The following is a 16,463-nucleotide window of genomic DNA, read 5'->3' on the forward strand; positions in this document are numbered from 1 at the left end:
AAGCATCCTGTTTTCATATGAATTATTTTTCATCCAAGGGAGTTGGCTCTCTCACAATTTTGCCTAAGATCACTGTCATGGATTAAGAAAGGTATTTAAGCATCTTCTACTTTCTGCCAACTATCCAGGGTCCATTTGATGATGAACAATGCCTTTTTCAGCATACTTGTGAAAAGAAAAGAAAGGGCGCATGTGTAGACTCACAGGGCTATTTAAATAATTTAAAAAGTGCCAGTACACTCACCTGAGATGGTTGTGTACGTCTACACAACCAAGATTAAGCGTGTGATTAATGAGGCTCCGGGTCACCTCTATTTGTAGTACCGTCCTGTCGGTGTTTGCCTCGCAACTCCGTGCTCCTCAAGTGGTCACACGATCCTGCCAGACCAGATACCATGTCACCGCAGGTCCTCAGTAGTAGAGATGAGCGTTGTTCTACTCGAACTGTTCGCCAATCTCAAATTCGACCTGTTTTGGGCGGTGTTCGAGCCGGTCGGCGAACACGAACAATTTGAGAAAAATTCGGCTGTTCGAGGTTATGTTCGATAACTGTTCGTGCACCAAAATCATAACTGGATTTTTTCTCAGTAATGATGAAAATTAATGTTAATACGCAGTTTGAGTGTACAGCGGGGCGGGGGGAGGGGCAGGGGATGGATCTCTGCAGGAACAATGAAGATCTCCATTTTTTTTTCTCTTTCCCGCATTTGCAGTGGGGAGGTGCAATCTGTCAGCCTATCAGCAGCGCACACACGGAGCGAAGTGCTTTTTTTCACACAAGCAAGGGCATGTGTGATTGGCAGTGTATGTCACATGTCCTTGCCCTATAAGACCAAGCCATTTTCCCCGTCGCCACCATTTTCTCACTGCTGCAGCTGCGTGTTAGATGGCACCGCTGTTGCTGTGTGCGCTATACCTTGTTAATTTCAAGCCAATATTCGCACAAATATACAGATAGCTTGGGAGTAGAGAATAGTTGTGATTGCAGTCCTTTTAAGGACTAGGTTACAGCATTTCCTACGACTTTTATCAGGCAGGTCTGTGCTCTTAAATAGATAGATTGTGGGAGTAAAGACTAATTGTAATTGGAGTCCTTTTCAGGACTAGGTTACATCAGTTCCTATCAGTTTTTGCCAGGCAGGTCTGTGCCAGTGCTGTGCAAGTTTTTTTCACAGCATTTGGCTGAATCTAGCAAAGCTAATCCTTTTTGGCCTATTGCAGAGTGTGTTAGTCAGTGGAGTAGCCTATCTGTGTTGCAAGATATACCACCTGTGTATAGAATACCAATTTTTTTACTGCACCTAGTGAAGTAAAATCTTTTGGGCTTAGCATCATTCTATTAGTCCATGTATACTGACCTCCATCAGGTTGCAAACTGAATATAATTTTTTTCTGCATCTAGCTCTGAAAAAATATTTGGGCTTCTAGCGGTGTGTGGGACTTGGTCTATTAGTCCATCTATACTGACCTCCATCAGGTTGCAAATTAAAAATATTTTTTTTCTGCATCTAGCTCTGAAAAAATATTTGGGCTTCTAGCAGTGTGTGGGACTTGGTCTATTAGTCCATCTATACTGACCTCCATCAGGTTGCAAATAAAAAATTATTTTTTTCTTCATTTATCTCTGAAAAAATATTTGGGCTTCTAGCAGCGTGTGGGACTTGTTCTATTAGTCCATCTATACTTACCTCCATCAGGTTGCAAATTAAAAATAATTTTTTTCTGCATTAGCTCTGAAAAAATATTTGGGCTTCTAGCAGTGTGTGGGACTTGGTCTATTAGTCCATCTATACTGACCTCCATCAGGTTGCAAATTAAAAATAATTTTTTTCTGCATCTAGCTCTGAAAAAATATTTGGGCTTCTAGCAGTGTGTGGGACTTGGTCTATTAGTCCATCTATACTGACCTCCATCAGGTTGCAAATTAAAAATAATTTTTTTCTTCATTTAGCTCTGAAAAAATATTTGGGCTTCTAGCAGTGTGTGGGACTTGTTCTATTAGTCCTTCTATACTGACGTCCAGCAGGTTGCAAATTGAATATAATTTTTTTCTGCATCTAGCTCTGAAAAAATATTTGGGCTTCTAGCGGTGTGTGGGACTTGGTCTATTAGTCCATCTATACTGACCTCCATCAGGTTGCAAATTAAAAATAATTTTTTTCTGCATCTAGCTCTGAAAAAATATTTGGGCTTCTAGCAGTGTGTGGGACTTGGTCTATTAGTCCATCTATACTGACCTCCATCAGGTTGCAAATTAAAAATAATTTTTTTCTGCATCTAGCTCTGAAAAAATATTTGGGCTTCTAGCAGTGTGTGGGACTTGGTCTATTAGTCCATCTATACTGACCTCCATCAGGTTGCAAATTAAAAATAATTTTTTTCTGCATCTAGCTCTGAAAAAATATTTGGGCTTCTAGCAGTGTGTGGGACTTGGTCTATTAGTCCATCTATACTGACCTCCATCAGGTTGCAAATTGAATAAAAAAATTTTCTGCATCTAGCTCTGAAAAAATATTTGGGCTTCTAGCGGTGTGTGGGACTTGGTCTATTAGTCCATCTATACTGACCTCCATCAGGTTGCAAATTAAAAATAATTTTTTTCTGCATCTAACCCAGCCAATAGTTTTGGCCTAATACCACAGTTTGGCCACTCAGCTCTGCTCGGTTACCATCCATTGTTTTTTTGTGCAAACAACTCCAGAGTTGTGAATTAGTTAACCACCAAAATGAGTGGAAAAAGGCCTGCTGCTGGTGGAAAGGGAAATAGGCGTGTTGGGAAGGGGAAAAAAGGTTGTGTCCGTGGGGTAGGTGCAGAAGAAAGACCATCTTCCAGCCAAACTAAAATGTCTACTTCTTTTAGCGGACAATGTGATAAGATCCCTTTCTTACGGCCACGCCAATCGCTACAAATTCCAGATGAGGCACAAAAACAGCAGGTGCTTCAACGGATATCAAGTGCTCCTTTAAGTGGGCTCTCCTCCACATCAACTTCAACATCACAAATACTCCAGTCCTCAAAGGTGTCACCCAAATCGCACTTGCTTCCTCACAGCTCCCAAATCTCCAGCTGCCCGTCTGAGTATGAGGTAGAACAGATGGTTGAGTCTGCAGAGCTGTTTACTCATACTATAGCCTGGGAATCAGAGGTCGACTCCAGCGCTTCTGTGAATCCAGACGAGGAAATGATCTGCACTGATGCCCAGAATCTTTATGAGTCGGATCCAGGACCAGACGCAGAAGGTTCTGACCATAATGTAGACCCTCATTCCCAAACTGTAACTCCTGTTGGTGGAGACAATGAGGAAGACGATGATAAGACTCAAATACCTGATTGGAGCGACAACTTTAGTTTTTTGTCAGGGCAGGAACAGGTTGGCTCTGAGGACGACGGGTGTGATAACGCACAGGGTGATGATGATGAGGTCGGAGATCCCACTTACTGTCAACCCACAGTCAGCCAAGAGATGAGGTCAGCAGAGGAGGTGGAGGAAGATGCTAGTGACGACGAGGTCAGGTTGCGCCTTCCTGGACAGAGACGTAGTACTGGAAGCACGTCAACAACTGCATCCTCAAACACAACTCTGCCTCTCACCACAAGTCGTGGTGGCTCTTCAGGTCGCATGGGTGCTAAGCCTTGCATAGCCTGGGCATTTTTTCAGATCGATAAAGATGACCCAACTCGTGTTATCTGTAACATTTGTCAGCAAAAGCTAAGTAGAGGCCAAAAAATACATAGTTTGAGTACTTCATGCATGAACCGGCACATGGACATGAAGCATAAGTTGCAGTGGGAAGCTCAGTGTGCTACAATGCGGTCTAGCCGGCCGGGCCAACCACCGTCTGCCATATCTTGTGCATCCGCGGCCTCTTCATCCTCTGTGACTGGGGGGACAGCAGTCACACCTGTTTTGGGGCGCAGACCTGCCACCTCTTTACCCGCAACAGCCAGCGTGATTGGCAGGTCATCATTTTCTTTGGAGGTGGTAACACCAGCTGGTCTTGAGCGCTGTCCGACATCGATAGCACCACCTTTGGATCAAGGCAACCTAACATGTCCGCCTGCATCTTCCTCACAGACCGGCAGTTTGCCGGGGACACCCTTATCAACCCCGTCTAAGCACAATAGCCAGCCCTCGGTCCCTCAGATGTGGACAAGTAAAAGACCATTTCCTCCTAGCCATGAGAAAGCTAAGAGGTTGAATTTCACCATCTGCAAGCTCTTGGCTACAGAAATGCTGCCTTTCCGCCTGGTGGACACAGAGGATTTTCGAGACCTTATGTCCGTCGCAGTGCCCCAGTACCAGATGCCCAGTCGGCACTACTTCTCAAAGAAAGGTGTGCCTGCGCTCCACCAGCATGTCGCACACAACATCACCGCTTCTTTGAGAAACTCTGTGTGTGACAGGGTGCATTTCACCACAGACACTTGGACGAGTAGGCATGGACAGGGGCGTTACATGTCGCTGACTGGGCACTGGGTAACTATGGTGACAGCAGGACAAGGGGCTGCTGTCCAAGTCTTGCCGTCCCCACGAGTTGTGCGTCAATCCTCTTTATGTCATTTTTCCTCCACTGCTTCTGCCTCCTCAACCTCCTCTCGGTCTTCCACCTGCACCCAAAGCCTGTCTGGTCATGCCACAAGCTTTCTAACTGCGCAGAAGGGATCCTGCACACCTCCTTACTATGCTGGCAGTAGGGCTCAACGTCATCAGGCGGTTTTTACATTGAAATGTCTGGGAAATGTGAGTCACACAGCTGAGGAGTTGTGGTCAGCTCTGGAGAACCAATTTCATGAATGGTTGTCTCCACTGGACCTGAAACCAGGGAAGGCCGTGTGCGACAATGCTGCAAACCTGGGTGCGGCCCTTCGCCGGGGCAATGTCACACACGTGCCTTGTATGGCTCACGTGTTGAACCTGGTTGTCCAGCAATTTTTAGCCCACTATCCCAGACTAGATGGCCTTCTGCAGAGGGCACGGTCGCTGTGTGCTCACTTCCGCCGTTCGCATCCCGCAGCTCAGCGACTTACATCTCTACAGAAGTCGTTGGGCCTGCCACTTCACCGGCTAAAATGCGATGTGCCTACCCGGTGGAATTCAACTCTGCACATGTTGCAGCGACTGTGGCAGCACCGACAAGCCCTGGTGCAATACGTTCTGACGTATAGCCTGGGCCAACGAGATTCAGAGGTGGGGCAAATCACGCTGGAGGAGTGGTCTCAGATCAGGGACCTATGCACCCTTCTGCACAGTTTTGAAATGGCGACGAAGATGTTTAGTGCTGACGATGCCATTATCAGCATGACTATTCCGGTGATTTACATGCTGGAGCACATGTTAAACAGAATTCGGAGTCAGGTGGTGGCACAAGAGGAGGTGGAGGAAGTAGAGGAGGAGGAGTTGTATGCGGAAGGGCTAACATCTGCAAGGTCCAGACGGTCGGCAGCACCAAGGCGGCAGGCATGTGAGGGTGGGGGAGATGGTTTAACCAGGGCGCATGGTAGCAGCCAAACTAGTGAGGAAGGTGCAGGAGCCCAGGAAGAAGTGGAGGACGAACTGATGGAAGACTCATCAGATGAGGGAGACCTTGATCACATTTCTGTTGTGCGAGGTTGGGGGGAGAGGACAGAGGAAGGAAGCATGATTGTTACCTCGCCACCAACACAACAGGGACTTGGTGCTCCTGGATGCGCAACACACATGAGTGCCTTCTTGCTGCACTACCTGCAACATGACCCTCGAATTGTGAGAATTAGAAATAATCCTGACTACTGGGTTGCCACACTGTTAGATCCCCGGTACAAAAGTAAATTTGCAGAAATTATTCCTGCCATAGAAAGGGATGCACGCATGCAGGAGTATCAGCAGAGACTGTTGCAGAATCTTACATGTGCTTTTCCACAAAATACCAGTGGTGCACGTAGTGAATCTCACAGTTCCAACTTGCCAACCGTGGGACCGTCAAGTGTTCAGCACTCAAACCGTAACAGAACCACAGTATCTGCTGGTAACATCAATTTTGCGGAATCATTTCACCACTTTTTTAGCCCATCCTTTGCAAGGCCACAGGAGACAAGAAGTCTGACACATAGTCAACGCCTAGAGACGATGGTACAGGAGTATCTCCAAGTAAACATTGAAGCCACGACTGTGTCACTGGACCCTTGCTCTTTTTGGGCTTCCAATCTGGATAAATGGCCGGAGCTAGCCACTTACGCCTTGGAGATCTTGTCATGCCCCGCAGCCAGCGTTCTGTCTGAACGTGTGTTCAGCGCTGCTGGTGGTGTGCTGACAGATAAGCGCACGCGGCTCTCCACTGATAATGTAGACAGACTCACGTTCATAAAGATGAACAAATCATGGATCCGAAACGACTTTTCTACCCCTGTGTCATCCTGGGGAGAGTAAAAGCTTGATGATTGGTTAAAATCACCCTACCAACCGTTTTAAGCTTTCAAATTACTATTCATGTTTATCTGTATCTTGACTGGAAAATAATTTGGGCTTTGTAGCAGTGTGCAGCACTGATCCTATTAGGCCATCTATAATAAGCTTCACCAGATTTAAAATTAAAAATAATTTTTAGCTGCATCTAGCCCGGAAAATAATTTTGGGGCTCCGAGATGCGCAAGACACATAAGTGCCTTCTTGCTGCACTACCTGCAGCATGACCCTCATATTGTCAGAATTCGAAGTAATCATGACTACTGGGTTGCCACACTCTTAGATCCCCCAAACTTTTCGATCAACCTTTTCATTTTAATAAAGACCAAAAAAATGGTCATTTTTGAAATTATAAGCATTAGCAGGTTGTTAGAAACTGAAATCAAACAGTTTTCAACTCAAAACTTTATTCTAGGTGATGTTACATTTTCACATAGGACCCCTTGTTCGAAAGGAGCTTCTGAACTCTCTCGTCCATTGAATTTGTCAGGTTTTGGATGGTTTCTGCTTCAATTGTTTTGCATGAGGACAGAATACCCTCCCAGAGCTGTTGCTTAGATGTGAACTGCCTCCCGCCATCATAGACACTCCTTTTAATGATGCTCCAAAGGTTCTGAATGGGGTAGAGGTCAGGGGAGCATGGGGGTCACACCATAAGTTTGTCCCCTTTTATGCCCATATCAGCCAGAGATGCAGATGTTTTATGTGCAGCATGAGATGGTGCATTATCATGCAGAAAAATGATCTTGCTGTGAAATACACGGTTCTTCTTCTTGAACCATGGCAGGAAGTGCTGTTTGAGAAAATCCACATACATTATGGAGTTCATCTTTAGCGCCTTCAGGGATCCTAAAGGGGCCGACAATCTCTCTCCCCATGATTCCAGCCCAAAACATTACTCCACCTCCTCCTTGTTGGCGCTGTAGCCGTGTTTGCATGGGGTGTCCATCAACCAGCCATCCTCCACTCCATTCATCTGGACCATCGAGCGCTGCACGGCACTCATCCGTGAACAAAACAGTTTTGAAATCAGTCTTCATGTAATGTTTGGCCCACTGGAGCCGTTTCTGCTTGTGTGAAGTGGATAGAGGAGGTCGACAGGATGGCGTATGCACAGCTGCAAACCTCTGAAGGACCCTGCATCTTGTTGTTCGGGGGACGTTGGAGGCACAAGCAGCTTCAAAAACTTGTCTGCTGCTATGACAAGGCTTTTTTGCCGCTGCTCTTTCAACCTGACGTAATTGCCTGTAGGAAAGAGTCCTCAATTTGCCCTTATCAGCACGCACACGTGTGTACTGTGAATCAGCTACATACTTCTTGATTGCCAAGACACTTCATCCTGATCATCGCACAATGTTGATTGTAGTCATGCCTTGACCTAAACACTCCACAATTTGTTGCTTCTCAGCAGCCGACACATCCTTTTTCTTTCCCATTTTGGCAGAAAATGTAGGCTGCTTAATAATGTGAGAGAGCCTTCTTAAGTAGTCTTGCCTTTCATTGGACACACCTGCCAAACTAATTAGCACAGGTGTCTGCAATTGCTTACAGTGATATAAAGAGCCCTGACACACATCACCATCAATGAGTTTAACTGACAAACAAACAAATTCTTCCCTTATCACTCCTAAACACTTTTTGCATAATAATTTGGAACGCGGTGTACATGTGCTTTTCCACAAAACACCAGTGGTTCACGTAGTGAATCTTACAGTTCTAACTTGCCAACCGTGGTCTGTATGGAATTGTTCAATAAAGGGCCCAAAATTAAGATAACATAGATGGGAGAGGTCTCTATGAATAGGAATTCCTAAGTATTTGATACCCTGTGAGGGCCAGGCAAAGGGAAAGTTGGACTGGATGGAATCCTATATGGATTTAGGGAGGGAGACATCGAGGGCCTCAGACTTCGCTGCATTGATTTTAAAATTTTACCATGTAACAAAGTGATCTATTTCAGCCATAACAGCAGGGATGGATATATGTGATTGAGTGATATATACTAGGACATCATCAGCAAATAGAGAGCACTTGTACTCGGTGCCTCCCACCTCAATCCACCTAATATTGGGGTTATGGCGAATTGATGAGAGCAGGTGCTCCGTCACTAAGATGTATAAGAGAGGGGACAGAGGACATCCCTGCCTTGTCCCATTGGTGATTGTGAAAGGTGATGAAAATGTTCTGACGCACCCCCTGGGCCTTGGGACACCCGGAGCCGGACCCTTTTTGGTGGATGCTGGTGGTTGTAGTCTTCGTGGCGGCGATCCGGTTCCGTGGCTCAGGGCGGTCAAACCAGTGGCGGAACTATTTATGTGGTTTTGATGTTTAAATGTCCGACTACGCCACCCGTGGATTGCGGTCAGAGTGAACCGCCGCTACAGGGCAGACCGCTAAGGCTGGTGTTGTGGGTGCAGCAGAGCGTAGCATAACTCCCCACGGGAGGAGTATAGCCTCAGGGCAGTGTATGCGGAGGATGGGGGTGATGGTGCAGGGCAGCAGCAGTAACGACACGGAGTCAGTGATGCAGTTCAGGGCCTTTACTCACAGTTCTTATTATCCAGACCACGTCTGCAGGTAACGGCTGCCCACGTCGTACTGTGCTCACCAGGTGAGGGGCTCAGACAACTCCCAGATAACTTTGGAGCGCTTCACAGGACCCCCTTTGTGTGTCCTTTGTCTGGCCTTTCTTACCAACACTTCTGTCCGGCTGCCTCGGGCCTCCTCTTGGTAAACTTGGCGCCAGTTTCCCTGACCCTATGTGGTGCCTTCCTAGCGGGTGGAGCAAGGGGCTGCGCCACATAAAATGTCAGAGCCTCCGGTTTCTAGCTGAGGGTCGTTTCCTGCCTCCACTAGTTCGGGGACCGGTCTCCCCCTTTGGCCTGACCCCTCCACGCAGGTGGATTCGGGCGTGCGGTGGCGACTCGCCCGTCCGCACCCCTGGGATCCCTTCATTCCTCGTTCCTGGAGCCTTCTCCGCTCCTCTTCCTTCCTTCTCCCTCTTGCAGGCCTGGGCCTCTGTTACTAGGCCCGCCTCCGGAGCAGAGCTCATGCAGAGCCCCTGCTCCCTGCCACTTCTGCTCAGACTTCTCTGCACTGAACTAAGATGGTGCCCACCTTTTATACTCCCTTCTCAATGCACCCAGGAACTGCTTCCTCCCTGCTCCTGCACTGCAGGGTTCCCCTTCCTCAGTGTTCCCTCCCCCCACTCCAGCCAGGGACAGGGACTGTCGTGCCCATCTCAGGGGCATATTGGTCGCCCTGCCCCACGGCAATGTGGTGTAATGCATGCAGGTGTCGGGTCCTGATCCACACTCCATCCTTATCTGAGAGTGAGATATCACACCTCTGGGTGAGGTGCAATACGTCTGTAGCAACCGAGCCCTCGGTGCTACAGTTCCATTTATCTTCAGCCTAGGTGATGTATTGTGATACAGGGCCGTGATTTTGGCTATAAAAGGGTCCCCTAGACCCCTACCCCAAGCTTTTTAAGAGAATCATATATGGCGTGCCAGGAGACTCTATGGAATGCTTTCTCAGCATCCAACGAGAGTATCTACTTACAAATTTTTAACTGCATCTAGCCCAGGAAATACTTTGTGCCTAGTAGCAGTGTCTGCTAGTCAGCGGATTATCCCGGCTGTTAAGCAAGCTACACCACCTGTAGTTTGGACACTTAATTTTTTCAAAGGAAATGCTTCGGGACCACGGGATACTTAGTGAAGAGCATCAGGAGGCACCCCAAGGCATAGGGGCTGGGACTGGCACTAGGATGCCTTGCGGTGGACAGCCGAGCTCGATCCTTATAAAAGCTTTTTAACTGCAGCAGCTTTAGTGGACGCTACTGGAGCTGGAATTACGCGGCTGCTGGCATGAGACTTGCCCTCCAATAGATCCTTGTAAATGGATTTAAAGTGTATTCATTCAAATTAGAGGGACAATTTAAATTAAAAAGCTTAGAGCTGCCTCCACCACAGGGGGGCTCTCTCGACCCACCAGCGGACAGGCACCAGTATTGGGAGAGGGGGGCTGGCCGTCAGGGTTCACCGCGGCTCTCGCACAAACCCGGCGACACGGAGGTGGCACGGGCAGGAGCGGACTGGCCGTCTCGGCTTCTCACTTTTTGGATTTTAGAAGGGCATGACATGCCTATATCTGTGTCTCCCCCTCCTTTTACTCCTCCACCTCTTTTCTTTTCGCATGACTATATGTACTTGTCACTTTTCCATGTGTTAGTTGTGTCTTCTGAGCAGTTTGTCAGCTTTTGGACACCTTTGAAGGTGTTTTCTATGTGTTTCTATGTGTTTTTGTTTGCCTGCCATTGGTTTTAACGGTGTTCGAAGATGTTCGACGAACAGTTCGACGAACAGTTCGGCAAACACATGGGTGTTCGACGAACCGAACCGAACTCGAACACTACGGGGGTGGCTCAACACTACTCAGTAGTTTAACCCGGTGGCTGGATAACCGCAGGTCCTCACACATCCAAATAGACCAGGCTGCTCCAGCCGCTTTGGCTCCGTATGGAGATATTTCACAAGTAAACAATGGTGCAGCGGTCTCAGGGAGCGCCAAAGGAATACTGGACAATTTAATAGATGGCAACCGACTTTTATTCTTCTTCCAATACCACTGCCACAACGCGTTTCAACGGTCTAAGCCGTCTTCCTGATGAAGACGGCTTAGACCGTTGAAACGCGTTGTGGCAGTGGTATTGGAGGAAGAATAAAAGTCGGTTGCCATCTATTAAATTGTCCAGTATTCCTTTGGTGCTCCCTGAGACCGCTGCACCATTGTTTACTTTTTCAGCATACTGTCACAAGAGTGATAACTAAGTGGCTCGGTGAATAAACCATTGAAGTATTGGATACGGGGGCAGGAAACTCCTCAGATCTCAATCCCATTGAAAATCTGTGATCAATTCTAAAAAAGCTTGTGGATAAAAATAATATTCACCATCCCCAATAGCAGTTTGTTATTAAAAACAAACGTATGAATATTCTAAATAAACTTTGGAGTTTTTATTCAAGTCATAGATCTCTTCTTTTTTTCTGGGATACTAGGTATCAGCATTGCAGCTAATATCAGTCACTGGCATCGGCAGAGGCTCAATGATGGACCCAGGTAGGGTGATTAATTTGTGGTTTGTGTTTTATAACAAACTATGCCCAGGGACTTTCTGAAAGGCGGCAAACTCTTTAAATATTTATTATACATAATACACATCTAGATACAGCTACTACAAAAACAGCTATATTAATTCATTAAATGGCATTTTCAAAATGAATATATGATACATGAAAGGTATGAGACATTCTTACCAGGGCATCGAAGACTAGTATATCATACTTGTTTGAATGAGAATGCTCCATCATGATATTAAAAAGGGCATCCAGAATATCCTGAAGAAACTAAGAGTAGAAAAGTCAAAATATTAGAAACTGCTAAGTAAATGGTCTCAGACTTGACTATCTTTTTTAATAATTTCACTATGTTCTATTTAAAATTACTTCTGGCTGGTGACTCTGGCCTATGAAAACACAAAAAAAGTCTTCTGTTAATGTGGCAATTTTTGTTGAGAACAAAAGGCATACCTATAGTAGTAACTAATAGTTTAAAAGAGCACAATAAATTAATACTTTTACTGTATTTTTATCAGTTATATATTCAAATCTCTATGAAAATATATGTAATTTTAGCATGAATTGGCTCAGTTTTACATGTATGCGTATATTTAAATAGACATCTTAAAGTAATAATCAACCAATGGGATGGAAAAGTGACTATATAATTCATGTAGTGGCAAGTCTGAACTGTGCCTTTTCTATGCTGTGGGAGAGGAAATGTGGGTAGGTGTTCTTTAGAGTCATCAGACTTACCACAGCACTTCCAATGCCACTTTGGAGGCCAACTAGGAGCAAGAGGAAAGAGGAAAGGTATACCAACAAGAGCAAAGGGGGCAGCAGAAAGGAAACAGAGGGCACTGAGTAGGGAATGATAATGAATAGTCAATTTTCAGTCCTAAGGGAGATTCACTTTTATTGTAAATCACTTTATAGTGTACATTGTTATTTATAAAATCGTGTTACCAGAATGACAGCAAGTTCATTGCATTGTCAGAAATAACTGAACAGTTCCCTATCAGAAAAAATGGCACAGCACTGCATTTCTGTATGTAGAAACTACTGCTGCAACACTTCAAAATTACTAGTCACAGTAATCTAATGTGTAATTATCATGTATAACTGATGTAAAAGCTCTGGAGTTAGTAACATTCTGTGCATATACAGTACAGATCGTGTGCCCCTGCTCCCCTGAGCCCCAGAAGCAATACAACAAAATATCACATGTAAGCTTTACTTTTATTTATTACATGGTATAACAGGACCGGGAAAAAGTGGTTGATAGCATTAACATTTCATCTAGGTTCCAGTAATATTTTGTGTACATAGTCAGGCAGTTTGGTAGCAGGTAACTATGTATTTCCCTGCTTCATTGAGCCACTTCAGTTGTTGGTGATGATTGCCACTATCACTTGCACTACTCTGATATAGAGTGATAGGGTAGAGAGTCCATAAGTTGCTAGATCTCTCTTCGCTTGTGCAAAACCTGTCTCAATTGAATTGTGCCTCGGACTGCCTGATGTGCCCATCTAGCCGATGAGACAGAGATTCTATGAGCGAATTCTCTAATCTTGTCACATATGGTGGAGACTGCACTAGCACAAAAAAACAGTGAAGACATGGAGAAAGTTGTTTAACAGCTGATCCAGGTCAGTGTGCAGCTACAGAGAGAGTTGTCAATCAGAAACAGACCAATGCAAGTCAGCAACAGACCAACACCAATCAACAAAAGACAAACAGTTTGCTCATAAAGTGTCATAAAGGTTTGCTGGAGCAGAGAAAGGTGTTGGCAGAAAAATCTTATGGGCAGTGTGACAAAGTCACTGGCAGGAGAGGAGGTATATTTCATTGAGGCTATTAGCTTCAGTGATTTGAAACCCAGAAGTTTTGCTCCAACACACTAAATGCTGCGAGGGGTTAAGCAGCCATTTTAAGGACTGAGTTTTTGAGAACAACCATAGATCGGGTGGGAGGTTGTTCTCGATATCTCCACCCCGGGATGTGGTCTGGGGTTTAAGTAAATGGAATGCTGAGGCATTCAGTGTTCAGTATGTCTGGAGAGACTAGCTTTAGAGAGGTGGTGTTGTGCTAACCTGAACCGTTTGTTTGGTAAACCCTGAGCGGGTGGATCCCTGCTACCACAAGGACTGTGCTTTGTGTTACTGCTTTGTTCTGTCTTCGTATTTTGCCCAAAGGGCTGTGTTCATTTTTATTTCATCATGGTTTATGCCGCCTGTATAATAAACCAGAGAAGGATTTAAGAGACAGTGTTCCCGTGTCTACCTCCATGTACAACTAAGTGAGCCGATCTACTACACCAGTCAGAACCTGTCTTTGTTCAACAAAGAATGCATAATTTCATAAAATGCGTAATTGCAGAAAATGACACCCTAGGATGATGTGGAAGTATTTCTCACAATTTTTGAAAGCTGCAGAGAGAGAGAGGAGCTTCCAGCATACTAGTGGGTGAATACCCCAAACTGAAGGGGGAAGTTCTTGCTCCCTTAAGGGTTACACCTGCGGTTAAAGCACAGAGGATATATACATTTTGACTTTTGACCTAGGTAAAACTGTTCCTAATTTGAAGGGGGTGAAAGTACCCCATTAAAAGGGTGACTGATACAGACAATTGTTAGCCAGGCCAATAAAACCATAGTCATTCAAGCAGGATAAACCAGTGAGATCCCAGATGTACAATATTTTCCATTTCGTGAAAAAGTGGCTATAATCGGAGGTCTCGACTGTAGGCCAAATTGTGGAAAGAGTGGTCCTGGAATGATGTTTCAAGTTCTGCCTACTCAGATGCAACACTGTGGGACAATCAGACCCTAGGGATGTGGATCAGCTGGGTTCAAGGAGAACATCTTGTACCATTGTACCATTGTCTGTTGGAGGAGTCGTGCCCCGGCATATGTGTCAGCCCATTGTCCACTGGTATCAGAAACAATGTACAGCTCCGTAGGCCAGCGCTACTCCAATTTTGCCTACTTTGCCTGCAGTGCTGTGACTTATCCTGACAAGGAGCCTCTGGAATGCCAGGTGACTGAACGGTATCCAAGTGACGAGACGCCTGGATCTAGAGTTTGGTGACCCTGGTAATGGCCACAATTCTGCATGTGAATGTCCTTGGCAAGAGGCGAGGGTAAGGTGTATCCATGGAAACACAAAACTATCCAATGGCCCATGTCGACATACGGACAGAGTGTGGTTCCGTGTCCCAGCTAGTGGAAGTGGTCAAAGACTTGTTGTATGCTATTGTTATCGGTCAAGATTTTCCTTTGTTCTGGGACTTATGGGCTAAAGATCTAGCACGCAGTAGTCCGGTATGCCACCAGAAGTTGGCTGTGATAACAAGGTCACATGATTTAAACAAGGAATTTTCTTTCACTGTACTGTCTAGAAAGGAGGATGAGAAAACACCCCCTGAAGCCAATATTCCTGACATGAAGGAGTCCCAGGACAACTTTTGGACTGCCCAGGTCAGAGACTTTATGGTAAAAGGTACTCTGGAAAATGTAAGTGTGTTAAATGGTGTTCCCCAGGAATCGGGAGCCAATTTTGAAATTTGCCAGACCTCATAATCTATGTCATGGGAACAAAGTGAAGGGACAGGTAAACGAGCGCCTCCTCAAGGCTGAAGAGGAAAAATCCAGGGGGTATAATCAGTCGGCTAGGGTGAGACAATTTATGCCTGGGAATCGGGTACTTGTGTTAGTGCCCACGGTGCAGTGCAACTTCCTTACCCAGTGGCAGAGACCCTATAGGGTGGTGGAAAAGATGGGACAGGTCAACTGTAAAGTTCACCAACCATCGAAAAGGAAGCTCTTTCCCATATATTTTGCCAACCTTCTCAAATTCTGGAAGGGTAGGGACCTACTCTAAATCCTTTGCTTGTTAGCCCAGTAAGAGGCAAACATTGCAGGTGTCAAAGTGGCAGAAGCTGTGCCTCCTTCCAAAAATTAGCACTGGTGAAAATCAGCCACCAGAAACATGCCAGCACCTAGATGGCACCTGGAGATGTCCACATAGGTACCCAGGTATTTCCCTATGATTATGCAAAATGATTTCTCCTGTTAGTTTCCAGTATCTTGAAATATCTATGTGGCTTAAGGCCTTTATTGATAGCGGTTCTGCAGCAAATTTTGTTGATGCCAAAGTTGCAAAAGATCTTGGTTTACTTTTGCTAAAATTAAGTTTTCCTATAAAAGTCACTGCATTTAATGATACACCTCTCACCCAGGGCATGTTAAAGTATGTCACTGAAGAGGTGTCTTAGAGAACAAAAGAAAAGAAACCAGCTCACCCTCCAACAGTTTCAATCGGTCCAGGAGTCTGCGATCAGTGCTACTGCCAGCACTCAGGTATGACAATATAGAAAGAGGTGTTCCAGCTCTCCAGACACCGAATAGATAAAAACTTGATGTTTAATTAGTCCAATGTTTAAAATAAAAAAAATCTCATATTATACATGTATATATACATTTGCGAGTCCATAGAAAAAGAGTAGAAGGGGGAACATGGGGATAAAATTCAATTTACGAGACGCTTTTTAAACAACACATGTTCTTAAACTTAGACATATAGTTCAAATCAAAGAAAAATATTTGGGCAGATGTATAAGCAATACATTTAAAACAAAATAGGGAACTCTGGTATCTAAAGCAAATATCCAATATGCTTCCCTGTTCCGGAGTGTTTTTTCCTTAATTCCACTGCGGATGTTTCTTGGTATGTGTTTGATGGCGAAGATTGAAAGACCATTCATGCGCCTATTGTGAGTATTGAAGAAATGCTTGGAAACATTATAAATATTACGAGTGGTGTAATGATCAATGTCATATAAAGTGTTCTCTTATGCGTGTTATTAATTTTTTGGCTGTGGAGCCTATATGTTTTA

General features: G+C 45.2%; 1 protein-coding gene across 5 annotated transcripts in view; it reads right to left on the reverse strand.

The window, feature by feature from the left end:
* DOCK2 (dedicator of cytokinesis 2) overlaps positions 1-16,463 on the reverse strand; it is a 1,661,574-nt gene that overhangs the window by 937,675 nt on the left and 707,436 nt on the right. For all 5 annotated transcript variants that reach the window (XM_073649510.1, XM_073649507.1, XM_073649509.1 and 2 more), the window contains one exon: positions 11,765-11,854. In XM_073649510.1, the coding sequence (XP_073505611.1) occupies positions 11,765-11,854 (90 nt within the window). The remainder of the gene's footprint in view (positions 1-11,764; positions 11,855-16,463) is intronic.

The sequence above is a fragment of the Phyllobates terribilis genome, unplaced genomic scaffold (assembly GCF_046119375.1).
Source record: "Phyllobates terribilis strain yellow unplaced genomic scaffold, ASM4611937v1 Scaffold_10__3_contigs__length_209671492, whole genome shotgun sequence".
NCBI lineage: Eukaryota > Metazoa > Chordata > Amphibia > Anura > Dendrobatidae > Phyllobates > Phyllobates terribilis.